The 18,955-nt window shown below is 45.2% G+C and overlaps 1 protein-coding gene across 3 annotated transcripts in view; it reads left to right on the top strand.

Annotated features, from left to right (window-relative positions):
- The window catches only part of LOC118511757 (developmental protein eyes absent), a 35,960-nt gene that overhangs the window by 15,445 nt on the left and 1,560 nt on the right, over positions 1-18,955 (top strand). For 2 of the 3 annotated variants that reach the window (XM_036055225.1, XM_036055224.1), the window contains exons 4-7: positions 16,286-17,846; positions 18,134-18,329; positions 18,467-18,584; positions 18,666-18,910. In XM_036055225.1, coding sequence (XP_035911118.1) covers positions 16,286-17,846; positions 18,134-18,329; positions 18,467-18,584; positions 18,666-18,910 — 2,120 coding nt within the window. The remainder of the gene's footprint in view (positions 1-16,285; positions 17,847-18,133; positions 18,330-18,466; positions 18,585-18,665; positions 18,911-18,955) is intronic. The other variant, XM_036055226.1, reaches the window with a different exon arrangement.

The following is an 18,955-nucleotide window of genomic DNA, read 5'->3' as shown; positions in this document are numbered from 1 at the left end:
AAACCACAGCCACATTCCGTCCATATGATGAATCCACGATAAGCAGGATTATTCACATCTCATCACAACACATTCGGTGGCCGTGTCTCTTCTTCCGCAATAAGTTTTTGGTCCTTCAGCTGATGAACATGTCCATCATTGGTCGACCACTCAACGCACCAAAAACCCGAGACACAAGGCTTGTTCCAAAGAAAACGAAAAGTTAAACTAAGAAAACGGCACAATCCCTTTTAAAACCGTGCAGCCCTGTCAGATGATCCGAAAGATAAAAGCTACTGATGCCGCCGGGAGTCGGACAGATTAGCGGGCCGGTACCGCATGGTTGATCGTGACGGCGGCACGCATTTTCGCCAGACGACCGACGACGGGCGGCGTTTGATGGACTGCTAGTTTTCGTCTAATTAGATTATTATTAATACATCTCGCTCGCCGGTAGCCAGTTGCTGCAGGCGGACCGCTAGAAGATTGAATCCCATGTCACCAGCTTTCAGTTCCGCACGCAACCCGAATCTCCCGAACGTCGCCGGTGCTGAGGATCGTCGGGCACTGCGTCAGCAACTCCGGATTATGGTTTCGATCGTTTACGATCTCGTTAGTAATCGGTGGTAATTTGCGAAAATCTTGATTGAGCGTTGAGGAGGAGATTGAAGGGCGGCCTTGGTAGAATTAATTCGTTTCCCCCCCCCCCCCCCCTTGTCGAGCGTCCTGACCCTTGGATGCCGTCGGTCGATCATACCTTGGGCGGTGATAAATATATATATATATGCCCGCACCCGAGTCCATATCGCCAGAACGTTTAAATTATTGTCCACATCTTGCGGCGGTGTTGCGAATTGTTACCGTCCGTTTCCTACGTCCCTTTTCCGTTTGTCAATAAATTGACGACGATTTGTTAGGAAACGGTATTGATGTCGGTTTGAGTTAGTGTGACGGAACAATCCGCGACGAGTCCGCTCGGTCGAACTCGCGTCCGTAGTATTATCGCGTACCAGGCAAAGGGCGACAAAGGAGAATACAAAATAATGATGTTGCTAAGGTGATGTTGGACATGTGGGTGGAGAGGGAGCCGGGGTGAACAGGGTGGCCAGAAGGAACGCAAATAGTGTCTCCCAGCCGGACCACCGGATGGTTCGTGGACACGCGAGCTTAATGCAAACGGACGTTCGGTAACGGGCGCGAATTCAAAACAAAGAATCTTTAGGTGCGATAGCGGACCCCAGAAAACAGCGAGATAAAGAAACTCATCGCGCGAACGGGACCCCAGCGAGCGGGTGACGATGATTGGAGTGGGGGGGGGGATTGGTGTTTTTGAAGAAAAAAAAAACGAAGATATATGCAGGAAAAGACACAGCGATGATGAAGATAAAGATTATGATTTAAGACATTCGCCGTCGGGGAAAGAGATATCGACTCGAGGACGACTCCGTGCAGTGTCGTCCCGGTGTCAACCCGTAGTGGTACGGCGCCTGGCGATGTTGGCTCTGTGTGGAGGATGTGCGTGGTGGACTTGGCCCGGGGGCTTTGTATGTAACGGGAGAGCACATAATGGGCCCACTGAACAAACACAGCGGTCGGTGGGTGGTCCACGGTTCCCGGGATCGCGAGTGCCAACGGAATGGGAAAATTAAATTCACACCACACTGGCGATCGATCGATCGATCGGGAGAAGAGACCAGCCTCCATTCCCTTAACCACTCGGAAGTGTGTAAATCGGACTGATTGGACACACTGGATGCGTGGCTGCGTGTGCGTGTGTGTGTCACACTTTTGATGGCGTTGGTTGGCGTTGGCAGCGTATCGAATTTAACGATGCCAACCGAATATTAGACATCTATGTTTAAGTATTTTTTCTATTCTGATGAAAGCGATAGTGCGCAGGAAACTGGCCAACGATGCACCGTATTGATTTTCCTGTCGAAAATTTATCGATCAGTGTATGTTTTCTAATGCTCTATTTAGACAGAGAGCATAAATCAATAAATTGACGGCTTTTAATGCTCGATTTGTGATGTTGTGAGTCCATCTGGTTGTGAGTTTTTCCTAGCAAATTATGTATGCTTTTTTATCGGCTAACAGACTGGCTTTGATTCGAATAGAGACAAACATAATGAAATATGTGACAGAGAACTGCATTGGTGTAGAGGATCAGCATTATCCGTTTTTCATTCTTAATGATCATGTCAGGACACTGACATCGTTATCCTTATGTAATTTATCAAAAACAATTGTTTGGCTTAATTTTCCCAAAAAATATTGTAAAGGACTATGCAATACTTACTATTAAAACTTTTTAACTAATAACTTCGCTGATTGTTTAATCAGCTAATGAAATATCAAAGAACATACAATGAGTTTATACACTTTGAACTGTCAAACATTATTTTAATTAATATTTAGTCGTCCGATGATGGAGCTTAAGTATCAAAACAATACTACAGTATTGGGAAAAGGCTATAACACAAGTTTGTAGTAAGCTGTAGTACAAGTTTTTAAAGACATTTTTTAAATATAAAATTTTTCTATAATATTCATTGATAACTCTTATCCAAATTTTACTCGTACGAATCGTATTTTTAACTACAAAAGGATGCGTGTAAGCGACAGTGGCACCGGTCTTCACATGGCAGGACCGGGTTCTAATCCCATCTGAGCCGTTCCGTCATAGTGAAGACTGACTATCCAACTATGCGGCACCAATATGTCTTGCAAGCCAGCAATGGCAGGCTTGACCTAAAAGGTCGTTAGGCCAAGAAAGAAGAAGAAATACGATGCACTACTCCCCAACAGTGTTTGTAGGTCTCTTTAAATGCAACAGAAACTGAACAGGAAAATCGAGGAAATTATCATTGTTTGGCAAGAACAAGATAGACATTATTGTACAAAAATCGCTATTTATGTCTGAAGCAAATCTGTTGATGTGAGAACAACATACGAGAGCGGCTGATCCATCATATGAAAAATGTTTTATTGAAAGCCCTTTGTCGATCGAAGAATGTAACTCATAGAGGCGACCAGTAAAATTTGTTGAGCTCTATCGGTGTCTATCGGTGACCTTTATTGAATCTTTCAAAAACGATGACGGACGCAGTAACTGATTATTAAGGACTAGAGACACATACAAACCAACGCTGAGGTCCCAGCTAATTACTGAAACCTATCTAGCTAAATAAAGCTAAATGAAACCTATCACGGCGTAAGACCCGTACCAAATCAGAAGGTAGTGTTTTTGTAGAAGCTTTTAATATTTTTTATTTTCTTAAGGAAATTTTTTAAAAAATTAAGATATTCTGAATAGTTTAATCCAAATTATCAGTCGGGGTCAATTTTTAACTGCAAATGACAATTGGCGATTCGACATAATTGAACACAGTTAGATCCAATTTCAATATTTCAACTACTGTCCCTTTATGTTAGTTAATGTTCGCAAATAATCTCCTAGCGTTTTTGCTTGCTTTTACTTCTCTCTGTTTATGCTTAACCCTTTCAGCGGATATATTATATCGTATTGTTCTTGCTGTTGCTTTTTCACCTCTGTTCGCAAACAAATATTAGTTGCGCATCGCTAGCTCTGATTTATGAAGTTCGTGCCACTGGTGGTGCAAAGTGTCATTAATAATGAGTTGCAGCGGAGCGCGTCCTACAGGATGCGCCACCAGAAACCGCGCCCAGCCAATTAGCCAAACTCGCATGCGCGCTGGAGGGAAACCTCCCGTCTTCAACGCGCGGCTTTTCAAAATAAACATAAACCTCCCGCTCTCCCCCGCTCTCGAAGAAGTCAAGTAGAGCTCATCAGATTCTTGGTGTGATGATAAACCATTCTTCCTGTCGCGTAATCGTTAAACCCTTCGTCCGGTTAGGCCGTGGCTGCCTGTTGGTTGATTTGGTTCGTTTCGCACATCGGACGGGCGGAAAGGCGACAATTTTCAGCACATTAAGCGTAGCGTGGGTTCGTTGGGCCACTTGATGTGTGCCAAGGGGACGGTGGAAACCGCACGCCTTACAAAACAATTAGCATCGCAAACATGGTGAAATCGTTCATCATCACAGTGTGTGTATGTGGAGGAAACGTTTTACAACGAGGAAATTAACGATCGAAATGCTCGTGCTCGCCCGCTTGCTACGGCGACGATGCTCGATCGACGCCGCTGCAGCACGAGATCAAGTGTGTTTCGAAGCGTGTGCGAAGAGCGCGTTAAAAGGCCGGGCAGGCGGTTTTTCAAACAATTCTTTTCCTATGAAAAGGAAAAAAAGCCCAACCAACGAAAAAAAGAGCAATGTGTGTCCGTATTTATCTTTTCCCTTTTCCGTAGAGTTTTCTTCCCGTTGTATTGTAACTACCGCGATCATAAAACCAGCATACATTCTGGCGCTGGGAAGAAAGCGAGCAGGGGCCGATTTTTCTTTTTCGGTGGCTCGGTGCGGACCAGTGCGCATAATAGAGCTCCTTTTTTATGCTTCCTCTCGAAAATTGCAGCGCTTTGAAAAATCTCAAATTTCAATCCGTGTGCGTATATAGTCGCGAAGGGAAGCTGTGGCTCCCTGCTGATGCTGCTGCTCTGCTGTGAGTGTACTTTGTGCCCTCGTCAAAAGTGCAGGGAAATAATGTGATCGAGAGTCCCCTTTGAGCTGGCAGGATAGGACAGACGACGTCGAAAAGAACAGTTAACGGTTTGATCATGAGGGAAAACCAAGCAAAAAGACAAAGGAGCAGCACATTGCCTCCCCCTTGCTTTTTGCTTCTAGCAATCGTGCAAGAACACCTGTAGCTTGTTTTGCCGTGGTAGAAATTGGAGCAATGGATTGGAAATACCATTAGAACGGAGAGAGATGGTTAGAGCTTGATTTGCCTCTAGATAAAAAGATTGGAATTTTAACAAAAAAGTGTAGAGTATGATGTAGAGTATACGAGAAAGGTAGAATAACAAAATTAGGTAAAATCCTTTAAAAATAGCTTGTTAACGCTACTGTGTCAGATGATCCAGACAGATCCAAGAAGATCTCACCAAGTATGTACTCGATCATTTGGCAGCTTCAACAAGTCTCTACTGAATTTTCCAAAGCCGGGTGCTAGAGGTCCAAAGACCGTGCGTATGCCAAATGCGATAAAATTGCCTCGTGACCCCTCAGATTGTTCACAACTCGGTACGTTCCATCAGGTCACATGTCATGGAGACTAATATCTCGAAAGAATAAAATTGCTAACCAAGTGCTACAGCAGATTAAATTGGTAAACCAGTATTCTGGAGCAAAGCTGTTTAATATCAATAGACATTTTCAAAAACCAATTCGTATTACTAGACTAGTAGATAAAGATATTCTGGAGAAGGCGTCTTTTAAGTTTCAAACCTAGCACCCCGTCTGGTTTGGCTAACTTATCAGAAGTCGTAGTCCGGTGGTAGAGGCGATAACGGAAACGGTTTTCATACGGTAGGACCGTGGTTCAAATCGTATTCGGACCGTTGCCCCGTAGTGAGGACTGACTATCCACCTACGTGGTATCATTATGTCTCGTAAGCTAGAAATGGCAGACATAAGAAGTCGTTAGGCCAAAGAAGCAGAAGATAGGACCTCACGACAGCGGATTAATTTGCTGGAATGTTGAAGCAAAATACTTCAAAATATTTTAATTTAGTGTTGTCGGGACTCGAAAATCTTTGTTTCATAAGAATCACTAGGAATTCGATTGGGCCGGATTTTATTTGAAGGCGATAGAGGCACCGGTCTTTACACGGCAAGACCGAGGATATAGTCCCATCCAGAGTGCCTTCCCGTACGCAGGGATAACTTCCCATTTGCTATGGGTAAAACCAAATCACAGAGGGCCAGAAATTGTAGGCCGAAGCCTTTCGAGGTTTGAAGTGCCAAAGAAGCAGAGGAAGTCTATCCCCGTGGACTTAAAGCAACACATGCATACACGCTCGTTTGGCCACTTGCAAGGCGTTGCAAAACTGTGTCACCATTATGCCACATCCGCTACACGACAACTTACGCCTCATCTCGTGCCCTCGTGAACACTTGAAAAGTGTGGATAATTGTCGGGGCACGGTCGATAAATCACAGCAACTCCGCCAAATTGCGCTCTCGAAAGCTGCGACGTCGTCCTATCCCTAGTCCTATTTTTTGTCACCCGACGATCAAAAGGACAAGGAAAAATAGTAATAAAATAAAACAGAACAGAAGTTTTAGTTTGCAGGACACTTTTTTCCTGCATAGCTGGGTGTTCCCAACTACTTTACGTGCCACTTGGCGTGATCCTTCCCACACACGCATACCCTTACTGTCCGAGCATTATCGGCATTTAGCGCATCGGAATGTCCCTCATGGGCCTTTTTTTCTTTTGTAGTTGTATGCTCGTTAATTTATTTGTCGGGGTTCCAGGCCAGGCCGAAGGATGATGGTACCGAAAAGGATGCACATGTGTTGCACAAATGCGCCCGCATAATGCACCCGCTCCAAAGCAAAGAGAAGGAGTGACAATAGCAGAGAAGCGGCAAGTGGTTCATGTGGAAAAGCGGACAGGGTGAAAACCCCGTACCAACACCAACGTTTGGAGTTTGTTTTAGCCGATGCATCATCATGCGTTTGGGTGAGCCGGCCGGTTTTGGGCATAGATTTCGGACTGATCCAAGGCAAGGCAGCAACACAGACGGTTTGTTTTTCCTACAAACATATTTTAGCATACAGAACGATCATGCCTGAAGCCATCACGGGGTTTGCGAACCCCGGTACTGGTCGTACCAGCTGGCTTTGCTTAAGAGCTCTGGACAAACAGCCCACAACTCTACCGCCTTAGCTCAAGTGGCAACGAAACAGGCCAGGCAAAGTGGGTACGTTTTAGTTCTGGCTTTGAGCAAATTTTCGCATCTGAAAATTTAAAAAAATGTTTCGCACGTGGTACGCCAATAATTCAAAACCAAAACTCTGTAGACGAGTGCAAGACGCGTGCAAGACAGCGAAACATTTGTCAAACAAGAAAGCTAGCTTGTGTTAAACAAAGGAGCGATTAACTTTCGCGCCGGCCCTGGTTATAAACACGCGAGAGACAAACGAGTGGCGGCATCATGTTTTTATTGATAATAAAAATGAAGCACTTCTTAGAGCCTTCTCTAACATGTCGTGTGTGTGTGTGTTTTTTTCCTCTACCTCCTGCGCAATCTAATGCCCAATAAAACGACGCTTTATTTGTTGCTTCCGTTTGGTGTGACGCTTTTGTTTACGCTTGTTTCAAATTTCATCGACACTTACCGAATTCTACGCGAGGACGACGAGGGAATTACACAAATTCTTAGCGCGTCTTAAGCGTCGAGATTCTTGGACTTTTTTAACCATAAACATAAGATATGTTTTAGCGTGTTTTTGAGGGGGTTTCTTGTAGCGATAATGGTAACCTAAACAATTGGTGCTTTTAAGGGAGGCTGTATGTATCCCATGCAATGGTCTCTCGAAATGATCGTTCTATCCCATGCGCTCTGCTGATCCGTTGAATATTGCGTAATGCTGTTTACTTTATTCTCGGCCGTCCGATTCTCTGACTCGCCCCGGAACGCGACAATGGGCACTGTAATTATTATGTAATTCTAGCATTATTACACCACGCTCCCGTCATGCGTTGGTAACTGATCCGGCCCCACGAGCTATCAAATGCACTATAAATAGGTTTTAATTCATTTGCCCTCTAAACTCCACGCAGCTTCCGTCCCGAGCCATCCCCTTTTCGGTGGCAATCAATTGAATACTGACTGTCGGTCATAGTGTCAGTCGTCCCTCGCCCCCCCAAAAAAAGCCGGATGCAATGCTGGATGCATCCAGAATGGTATGCACACGCTAGCTCCACTTCCTGGCATTTCCGCATCACGTCATTCGCCTTAGTAGACCAACCAACCGTCGGTTTTAGATAGCCGCGTTTATTGCGCACATGGAAGGAGGCGGGAAAAAAAAACAAACGGAACCGGAACGGATCTTGGCTGGCGTGGGTTGCGAGGGCAGGAAGGGATATTAAATTCGATACCTTTCTGTCGCCAACGCTACCGTTTTCTTCTAGTCCGCTGGGGATACGTGGCAGGGCGATACGCAAGTAATAGGAGCGCAATATCATCCGGATGTCTAAAAACAGACGCTTGGGCGCGAGCCAAAATGGATGGAAATGCTGAAGTATTTGAAGAAGGTACTGTTTTGGAATTTTTTATCGGCCCTATTGGGCCTGAATCGTGAATGTATTTGATTTAATTGCCGGATTAAAGGGATCTATGTAGGAAGTGATTAAGCGATGTTAGTAAAAACCAATTGTTCAATACGAGCTCATGCATCCATTAAACTTGGTGAGGAAAGCAAGACTATTGAATTGAATGCTGTTAAGTATAATAAGTTATAAAAAGTTTAATAAGTCGTGGCGGCCCGGTAGTAAATGCGACAGCGGCGTCGGTCTTCACAAGGCAGGGCACGGGTTCAAATCCAATAGTGAGGACTAGACTAGACCAGAAATGGCAAGCCGTCGTTAAGCCAAAAGAGAAGAAAAGTATAATAAGTTTGTACTTCAATTTAGCCACCGTGATGAAATATATAACGCGATAAGAATAGTAATTCTAATTAGATTTATGTAATATAACAATATCAAACCTCTTTTGATAGTCCGTGTCCGTGTGGACGGCCTAAAAGGACTTCACGGGCTGGGTAGTCCGGTATCATTCTCATGACGTGGCCAGCCCACCGGAGTCTGGTGAGTTTAATTCGCTGCACGATGGTGAGATTATCGTACAGCTCGTAGAGCTCGTCATTGAAGCGGTTCCTCTATTGTACTTCTACACATACGGGGGCAAAAATCCTTCTGAGCATCTTCCTCTCGAGCTCGGACTAGAGGTTTGCGTCAATTTCGGACAGAGTCCACAACACAAGACACAAGATAAATGTTTTTCAGTCCACAATCTTAAGCCAGGGATATTTATATCTTTCTACGATATCTTTTTTTTTTTAAATAAATTTTAATTCGAATATCGTTGGGATAATAAGTCCAAGTGCAAGGAATGTATGCTCATCATTGATTGATAACTACCTAGATTTCTTCTACAGCCTTCGAGACTGTTGAACTCATGAAATCCTCCATTATATGCCAGGATATTCAAGCTATCACACACTCTCAAGTTGCCCACAGAACTTAGGCAGGCAAAAGATAGAAATGACCTTTCAAAGTCCTTTCAATATTCCAAACTTGCTTAAGTACTATGAAGTATTTCAATATGCGTGAAAAAGCTATTTGCAGCAGTTACTTGCCATAAATCTTCTGTTAACTATGTATCTTTACACCTAGAACGATCTATTCATGAAGAATCGTCCACTCGTATCGATTTTTCATCCACGTGCCTATGGTAACACGCTGACACGTCGTTTGCCCCGATAGCATCACGATGGTGTGCGTCAGTAAGCTAGTAAATAAACCGTCTGATTCGTTGATGCTACTACACCTAACCTACGCGGAAGGCACAGGGAAAAAACGACGAAAAATAGACAAAATCAACAAATTGGGGGAAAACTCCCCCAATCATTTCCCAACCAACCGACGAAGTGTGAAAATACGCACCAATCACGCATCGTTTCGAGCCAAACTCGATCGTACGGGTGTGCGTGTGGATCTATATTCAACACACACAGACACAGGAAAAGATGTGCTGCTTGCTGCTTTTCCTAACGAGATCCACAACGATGGGGGAGGTTGAAAACTTCCGAAGGGGCCACCGATACGTTCGTAGAAAAACCTTTAATCACTAACAGCGTCGTGTTGGAGGAATTGGAAAACCCATCGCAGAAAAAAACCGTATGCTTTTGATCGATTTTTCCACCATTTTCCTGCCTGTTGGACGTACTCTCGGTGCTAACGATTTCAATGCTCCAAACGTCAAACGTATCGTCATTGCTATGGTGACGGTGATGATGAGCATGATGAGCATGATGTTCCGTCGCTCGGAAGGGAGGAGGCGTAAAATATCATATTACCTGTTGGGTGGGACGGATGGGCGCTTGGGCATCAAACGAAAACAAAGCAAAAACACAGTGTGCCTTCCAGCTGGGAAAAGATCCATCCCTCAAACAGGGAAAACACCCCGATCCGCACTATATTTATGTGTTCTTATGTGCTTTTCTTGATGAAGCTTTCATTCCGGAGGGTGAGATAATGGGAAACATAAGATGAATGTCATCGACAACGGTCCTGAGGGGCTGTTTGGTAGGGAGCACGTAGCAAGCGCACGAGTGTGGCGAACAACGGGAAACACGGCTTAAAGCCGAGTATGTTTAGAGACAAATCGTGAAAATTTGGACAATAAAGGAAGCCACACGCATAAATAGTCGTCCCGTCCTGAGCCCTGCTATTAATATAATAAAAATTGATTTGATGAGATTCAAAGAGAGATTGAGTGATTTGGGAATTCTTATTCTCTCATTAATTTTTTAGACTGTTAGTGCGCTTCCTTGGATGAATTTAATGAATCTGTTGGCGCATAAATACATTCCTCCACCACCAAAAAAAAAAAAAAAAAATCCTACCTAGAAAGGCCTTAAACATATCGGGATCATAAATCAAGTGAGGTCTCACGGACGGACCAGCATGGACCAGTATGTGGAAACTGTTGCTGTTGCTCCGTTGGTGGTATCGGAAGCGAACGGTCGACACGGCTGGCAATGAAGACATTCGGTCAATTGGATTAGGAACGGATTATTATGATTGCCACACCATCCACACCGGCGGCGCGTCGTAGGGCGGCCGAGGAATGTCCCATGGATTTTTAAACCGTCCATCGCTCCGTTTGTGCTCGGTTTGTGGTCAGATCGGGGCGAAGTGTTTTTTTTTTTTTATGGACAACACGTGCTACAGTTTATGTTGAACCATTTCCTTCGATTTATTTCCGACGTTTGTCCACTTCGTCCTATGGCGTGATTCGATGGTGTTAAAATTAAGATGTTTTCAGTTTGATTGCCGCACGCGGACGGAACGGTCTGGTATAAATTGGAACAAATGCTATGAGGTGGTTTGCTTAATTTATAGCATGTACAACACGATCGTCAAGCAAGATCATTACAACGGCCCTCTTCTGTTTGGAGTGGTTAGACATGACTATTGTGTGTTGTTGTGTTTCAGGCAACCTCAGAGAGAATCGGAAAGTGATAAGTGATTATTGGGAGTTTAAAACAAATTTTTAAAAATATTACCTTCACAATACTGAAAATTGGATAATTTTTGTTAATACCAAAGCTTAAACAATTTTAATTCATGTGCCATGATCAGTATCACTATCAAAACAACCCCAAAAGCGTTTAAAATCTTCCACCACCATGACGCTGCTGGAAGGTGGCGATGCTACACACGCGATTAGATTACACTAGATCCCATGGATGTATCCTAGACTCGAACACCCACACTTCACCCGACCAGTGCAAAACGGTGGGAAAATTATACAGCCGGAAACGCTCCATTTCCCACCGGAGAGGGCGAGAGACCTATACGGCACGAATACGCGGACTGACCGCACTGTCGCCAGCTCGGTGGTTAGACAATTCAAATTAACTATCGTTGGTCGCTCCCGCACTCGTAGACGCACATGGATGAAGATGAATCGGTTGGTTGGTTTTGTGGATGGAAGTTCTGTGTTTTTTTCTGCTGGGAGGGAAGAGACATACGACGACCACCCTGTCGAAGTACCATTTAGAGACGCATGCTTTTGTGTCCCGGTAGTGGCTGGAAGATTTGGGGCTCTGTGTGTGGTCAGCAGCAGTAAGCACCACACAGAGCATACATACATGGTGATTGTATTTTGGCTCAAAAACCTCTACAGAGGCATCTTGGGCTGCCACACATCCTTGATTCTTTACGGTTTCTGAGCGATCTGGGGCTGAGCAGTGATGGGGTTTTAAGGGATTTTGTGCTAGTAATTGACACGGCTACCACTCTTCCACCTAAAGGTTCAAACAGTAACGGTTCAGATAATATTTAATACTGGTCCTGTCGTGTTCAGGAGGAGTCTTTAAATTATTATGTTAGTGTAACAAAAGCTGTATTTTCCACATTATGATTTTACTATGCATAAAACAATTTTCTAGATGATTATCTAAATTCACATGATCTCAACATCAGATCAGATCAACAGAGCTATTCGATAAGATGCTTATATAGTCCATTATAATCTTTATCGTGTGAATTGATATTCTGACCCCTTGATCTAAGTTTCACAAAGAAAATACCTTGAGTTTTGCGTTTTTTTTTGCCTCATTTAAAAGGAGTTATAACAATGTTAGGGAGCTGGTTTCTGTTCCAAATTATACTGTTTTGTGTTGTGTCTAATGGTCGGCCTGGTGGTAGAGGCGACAAAAATGGCCGAAATCATCTTAAGGGTAAGAGGTCGTTAGGCCAAGAAAGAGTGATAAATTTGTCATGTCATTCGAATTGGTTGTAGAGGCCTGGATGTGTCTTTCTATTCCTAGCTTATTTGGTCAGGGCTTAAACTCAAAGTACAAATAAAGCTTCAAGTGCAAATGTTAAGACTGTTTGAGCCAAAATAGCTGCTTAAAATCAATCGATAAGCCTGTAAAAACTGGTCATCGTGTGAAAATCATTGAATTTATTCTATTCTTTAAGGCGCACGTTATTGCTTTCTCGTAACCGCAAAGTCCGTACAAAAATTACTTTTTAAGCTTAATAATTTAAACTAACGCTTACACACACAAGAACGCCCAATGCTGATCATTAAGAAAACAACAGGTCGGCTGTATTAGTTGGCTGTATGCTTCATCAAAACTTACATTCAAACCAATTCATTCAAAAAACGTGATATTCTCGACACCAGTCCCAACCCAAACCATTCCAAACAGTTCCCCCTCCACAAATATTGTCCCTGTACCTGTACCTTGTATCCCAGTGTCTTGTACGTTTCAGGATTTTTAGTGCCGGGAAAGCACAAAAATTTTCTCACACTCTGTCTCTTTAGCAAAGATCGACAAAAATTTGCTCCTCCACAGTTTTGCGGTGCGGTATTTTGCACTTTGCATTTGTTTGTTTGTTGTTTTGCTTACCTTTCCTCAATTGGCGGTTTGGTTTTTTCGTTGTTGGCTTCGGTTTGTTTGGTGTACTGCAGGCCAATTTATCTATTGCCGAAAAACGGTAAATGTTTGGCAGGTTGAAGACGCGCAAGCACACGGCAAAAAAAAAAAACAAAATGGAATTGAAATACAGCTTGACTGGCAAAAAAGAAAAAGAAATGCTTCGTCGGAGTCGTTTGTTTATGGTTTTTGAGTCCAGGCCGGACTTGTTGCTTGAAATAAAACAGAAGCGGCCACAGAGACATTTGTTTGCATTGCCGTTTTAAGCAACGAAGAATTCCTCCCCATTTCCTATGCTGCTATCGCTTTTACCACACTCGGATGTACATTCGACACGGGATTCTAGGAGCGGTTCCCGGAATTGACCATCCCGGACGAAAACCCCCTAACAAAGCCCCAGCACGAGATGAGCACTGTCAGCGAATTCCAGCCCCATCACGATCGTGTCGTGGATCCTGTTGCTTCCTCTCCGTCAGATCCTTCATAGCCTCATCGGTTTGACACATTAGCCGCACAAAAAACGTTGGGAAAATGGGTCTCTCGGCACCTAGACAGTGGGGTAGCGATCTTGCTTCGGTGTGCAGAAATTTGAGTGAAAGAAACTCTAAACCACGGAACGGGAAACAGTTACGGGCTCCACACTACACGCGCGCGGTTCTCGGCCAACCTAAGCAAAGGTCACCTTCCGGCAAAAATGCACCAGCAGTGGAACGGGCTCTCGCATCGGCGTGTGGATCGTGTTACTACGTATGAATCGCACTTTGAAAACTGTGACGATACACAGTGCCAGCAGACTCATCCCTTTCCGTTGGTAGAGAATGGGCACACGAATGCACCTTATGGGTGAGACAATGCCGGCATTTTGTTTTTTTTTTTTTTGTTGTTTAAGTTTCAAAAGCGGGAGTCTCATCATTGACCTTGATTTTAGTGTGTGCGTTGTATCGGTTTCAAGACGATATGGAGGCAACTTGGATTATTTCCGTTACCTCCAGACAGTAGTGGCAGGCTGGCTGCACTTATTATTAATTGTATTCCTCTGAAGAAAAATCAATTATGGTGTTGAGCCTTTTTTATTCTAAAATACCTAATCCAACCGGAAGTTTTCGTAGGATTATAAAATAAAAAAAGATCACACCTCAAGCAAAGCTTTTTAAGCATTTACTTGTTCAATAAGCGTTTGAACAGCTGATTAACTCAATCATATGATTAAAATGGCAAAATATCACTCACCTCACATTTAAATGGTTTCGGAAGAATGAAAGCGCCATTATTTATTCTTTATTTATTGTGATTTGAATTACATTAAATTATTTCTGAATTAGAAAACCAATATCTTTGGATTGTTTTTAAAGAACCGATAACAAAGATTACCGTTCTGTCGCTAAGCTAATGAAGCATTCCCAGGTCGGCGAATCCTCCGATCGTTAGCAGACCTAGAGTTTCCAGGTATTTTTGAATCCATTCCACGGTTTTTTGTCGATTTCTCCGATATGTTTGAATCCTTATCGCGGAGTCCCTATTTTTTTTGGATTTGGGAACACCTGTGATTCGGATTATATCGAAAGATTTAAGAGATCGAAACAAACTATTTTTTTAAATTTCCAATCTATTGAATTTTTAGTATCAAAAAACATTTCAAATAAAATTATTAAAAAAATTGCAAATATTTTCACCACAGTAATAGGAATTGTAATACTTTTTCTTCGTACGCTCCAGGACGGTGAGAAAGATCTTTCCAAAGCGATCGAACCCAAGTCATCATTGGGTTCTTCTTACACTTCTTCCTTCTTATGCGATATTTTGCTAATTTCATTCTTTGTCAATTTACTTGCACAGGATTTTTTATCATTTTCTACAAAAACAACAACGTATTTTTAAACTTCAATATATGTGTTCTTAACTCCTTAGAGAAGATTCATAAAAAATCTTGAGTCGAATCCAGAAATATTTGAGAACATGTCAGTCTATAGACACAGTCGGAAATTTCTGAGGGGCTGTCCATAAAGCATCTTACAAATCATGTTATAATATTACATGCAAAAAATCATTACAAAACCAACATCAATTAATCCTTTGTTTTGTGCTTGTTCCTCTTATTCCATTCACTGCATATGGTGAAGCCTTTTACTACGCTCCTTAGTGGAAATTGCTGATAAATAGGTTTTCATTGTCGTTTGAGCGAGCAGCACATTTTAACCCCTTTTTCATCGTGGTTTTTCTCCGGGTCCACGTATCGAACTCCACCACGAATACCCGGCAGCATTGCTCGGTTCCCATTACAACACACGCCGATCCACACCGGTGCCGCATGTGTCGGCGGTGAGTGTTCGTAATTAGGAAGAAAGTGTGAAATTACAATAAAATTAATGCACCAAGACATTTTGGTGAGTAAACTGTGAGTAGCCATGGGTGGGAGAGGTATGGGAAAAACGGGGTACACGCGCACGCGAGCCCGGTGGAAAACCGATCCCGATGCCAAGCTCTTCTCAGGCGTATAGGCATTTTTTTGCTGCTGCTGTGCATTTGGCTGATCAACATTAATATTTGTATCTGCTATCGTGTTGTTTGTTGGTTGCTTCGGTGTCAGGGACCAAACCAAAATAAATACGATACAAGTCGACCGAAAAAGGAAAAGGGAAAACCTCATAACCCAACAAAAAAAAAAGAAGCTCATGAGCGACGGACATTTTGGGTTGTTGATGCGTCATAATAATGAAGGTGGTGCTAGTAGCGGTGGTAGTGGTAGGTAGGTTTGTTTTGCGCCCTGACACGTCTCGACCCACATAAATCAAGCAAAACCAACCGAACACTCCCTCCCTCACCACGAATACGGGAATCTGCACCGTCTTTTTCCGGCTGGAGAGATATACTTTGCTGCTTAGTTGCGAAGGATAAAAAATGGAGGCCTGCCGTGTCGCCTCAAGGGTTAATGAAGATCGTCCACCAAGCCACAAGGATATGAGGCTGAAGAAAAACGGGGAAAAACTGAATTCAGTGATTTATGCGCTTTGCGGCGTACGTTGTCAGCTATGGTCTCACCTATGAGTAATGGTTGTAATCTGAACTTAAACGAAGACACTTTCCCATTAGACCCTTGTTACGGACAAAGTGACACAACTTTGTGTCTAACTCGCACCTTATGCGTGCTATCTACTTTTTCTAATGTGTTTTTACCCCTCTTTTTTTGGACCCCAATTTGCAGTATCTACAGTAATCTGTCGGAGTCACCACTAGGACCGGGAACGACAGTGCCAACGCTGGACAGTATCGGTAGCGGGTCGGCCTTAGCCTTGGGCACACCGTTCCACTATCCGGCCGGTGCGTTGTCAGCGCACAGTCATCACGCCACTGGCGGTGTCAGTAGTGATCACAACGTGTTCAATCATACTGCACTCGGTGCCACCACGGCAACGACGGCCATCGGAAGTAGTTCGATAGCTTCCAGTTCCTATCGGCTGGGTGGCAATACCTCCGGCGGTTCGATCGCGCTGCACAACGGGCTCAACTTAAGCTACGGACCATTGCCGAACGGTAGTGGCTCAGGAATTGGCAGTAGTAGTGGTGGTGGTGGTGGTGGTGGTGGTACTCTCCTGACAAGTCCTGGATCGCTCGCAAGCCGTCTGAACAATAGCGCCGGCAGTAGCAGCAGCAGTAGCGCAAGCAGTGGTGGTGGCAGTAGCGCATCGACCACCGTCACCTCGGGGACTGGTTCCGGTGGAAGTTCGGCGGGATCCAGCACGGCGGGAGGGCTGGTGGATGGATTGTCCACGCTGGCAACTGGTGGAACTGGCAGCAGCGGCAGCACTGTAGGTCTGCTAACGACCGGAGGATCCGCCGAGCTGGGAATGTCGCACTGGCTTAGCGACGGTACGGTCAAGTCGGAACTGCGCAGCCCCGGACTGGACGCGAATCTGGCGGCGACGGCAACCAACCTACCGCTCGGGTCCACCACCACCGCCCACCTCGACGGAACCGGTCTGTTCTGTGCCAATCCCGGCACTACCGCTGCCACGCTGGACGCGCTCCAGAGCCAGTCGGCTGCGGCCTCGAATGTGTACGACCACAAGTCGGACTACTACAACTACTACAACAGCATGCAGCAGTACACGCCGGCATTCTACTCGTCCGCGTACGGTGCGACGGCGTACGGTGCGCGGACGGCCTCCACCAAGATCCCGTCCCCGAACACCTATCTGGCGTCGCCGTACGCCGCGGCCGCCGCCGCCAGCAACAACAATTCCGCCCAGCTCTACTCCTCCTACGGGTACAACTCGTCGTTTGGTCAGTTCGGGGCGGGCCAGCAGGATGGGTACAGCTACTACAACGATCAGTACAGTCCGTACTATGCCAACACCGCCAGCTATTCGCCCTACGTCAGTTCGCCTGGCTCGAGCGGTAGCCAGGCTGGGTTCCATGTGGCGGCTGGGCTTTCGGCGGACAGTCCGTCCGAAGCGCATGCCACTACACCGAACATGCTGGCCCACTCGCACTCGCCACAGTCACCGATCTCGATCTCACCTACGGCCGGCATTGGAGCGGTCCCGGGTGTGGGAGGATCGGTCAGCAGCAAGACAACGCCGACCGGGAAATCGGGACGCGCCCGTGGAAGGCGGCACGCACATCCAAGTCCGACGCGCAGCTCGACCAGTGAGCCGGGCATTAGTGAGAAGGCTCCGGAGCGGATCTTCGTGTGGGATCTCGACGAGACGATCATCATCTTCCACTCGCTGCTAACTGGGTCTTATGCTGGGCGATACAATAAGGTAGGTTATGGATCCTGATACAACTTCCTGTAGGCTCATTTAGGCTCATTCAGCCAGAAATATTGTCGTCGAGAGTGCTCAACTTCCAAAAACGGTGGAAAATATTCAAGACATGATTGAGCCGGAATGCCGGCAAGAAATCTCTGGTCAGCTTCAATAAACGTAATGACGTGTTTACGTAGTTAATATAATAATTGAAGTGTAGCTAGAGCAAATTGAGCACTCTCCCAGTTATTTCAAAGCCTTCCTTTTAAATCGTTCATTCGAACCCCTTCGTCTGCTTTCAGAACCGCGACCACCAGGTGCAGCTGGGCTACCGGATGGAGGAGCTGATCTTCAACATGGCCGACGCGTACTTCTTCTTCAACGATCTGGAAGAGTGCGATCAGATACATATCGACGATGTGGCGTCCGACGACAATGGGCAGGATCTCAACAACTACAACTTTGCCGCCGACGGGTTCCACAATGCCACACCGCAAGGTAAACATCCCTTCGTCGGTTTCCGGGCTCACATCCTAAGTCAACATTTGACCTAGGTGCAGCAGCGGTACCGGGTTTTTTTTTTGTCCCCCTCAGAGCCTTTCTATAGAGTTCGGGTGTTTTCGTTTCCTTTCCAGCAGGAGCTCCACCCAATGTTTGTCTTCCGAATGGTGTGCGCGGTGGCGTCGACTGGATGCGAAAGCTCGCGTTTCGCTATCGGAAAATCAAGGACACGTACAACACCTACCGGAACAAGTAAGTAGGGAGCGTGCGAGATGGATGAATGGCTCGGTCGTGAGGTGCTAACGAGAGTATTTTGTCCATTTTTCATTACAGTGTTGGTGGTTTGCTAGGACCGCAGAAACGTGACCACTGGTTGCAGGTGCGTTCCGAAATTGAGCTGGAGACGGACAGCTGGCACAGTCTAACGCTGAAGTGCTTAAACATGATCGCCCAGCGCGAAAACTGCGTCAACGTGCTCGTGACTACGACGCAGCTTGTGCCGGCCCTCGCCAAGATACTTCTGTACGGGTTGGGCCAAGTGTTCCCGGTGGAGAACGTGTACAGTGCGAACAAAATTGGTAAGCCGAACGACGCCAGTGGGATTCGGTCTATCCCTTACTAAC

Source organism: Anopheles stephensi, chromosome 3 (assembly GCF_013141755.1).
Source record: "Anopheles stephensi strain Indian chromosome 3, UCI_ANSTEP_V1.0, whole genome shotgun sequence".
Classification (NCBI taxonomy): domain Eukaryota; kingdom Metazoa; phylum Arthropoda; class Insecta; order Diptera; family Culicidae; genus Anopheles; species Anopheles stephensi.
This window is presented reverse-complemented; position numbering and strand designations above follow the sequence as displayed.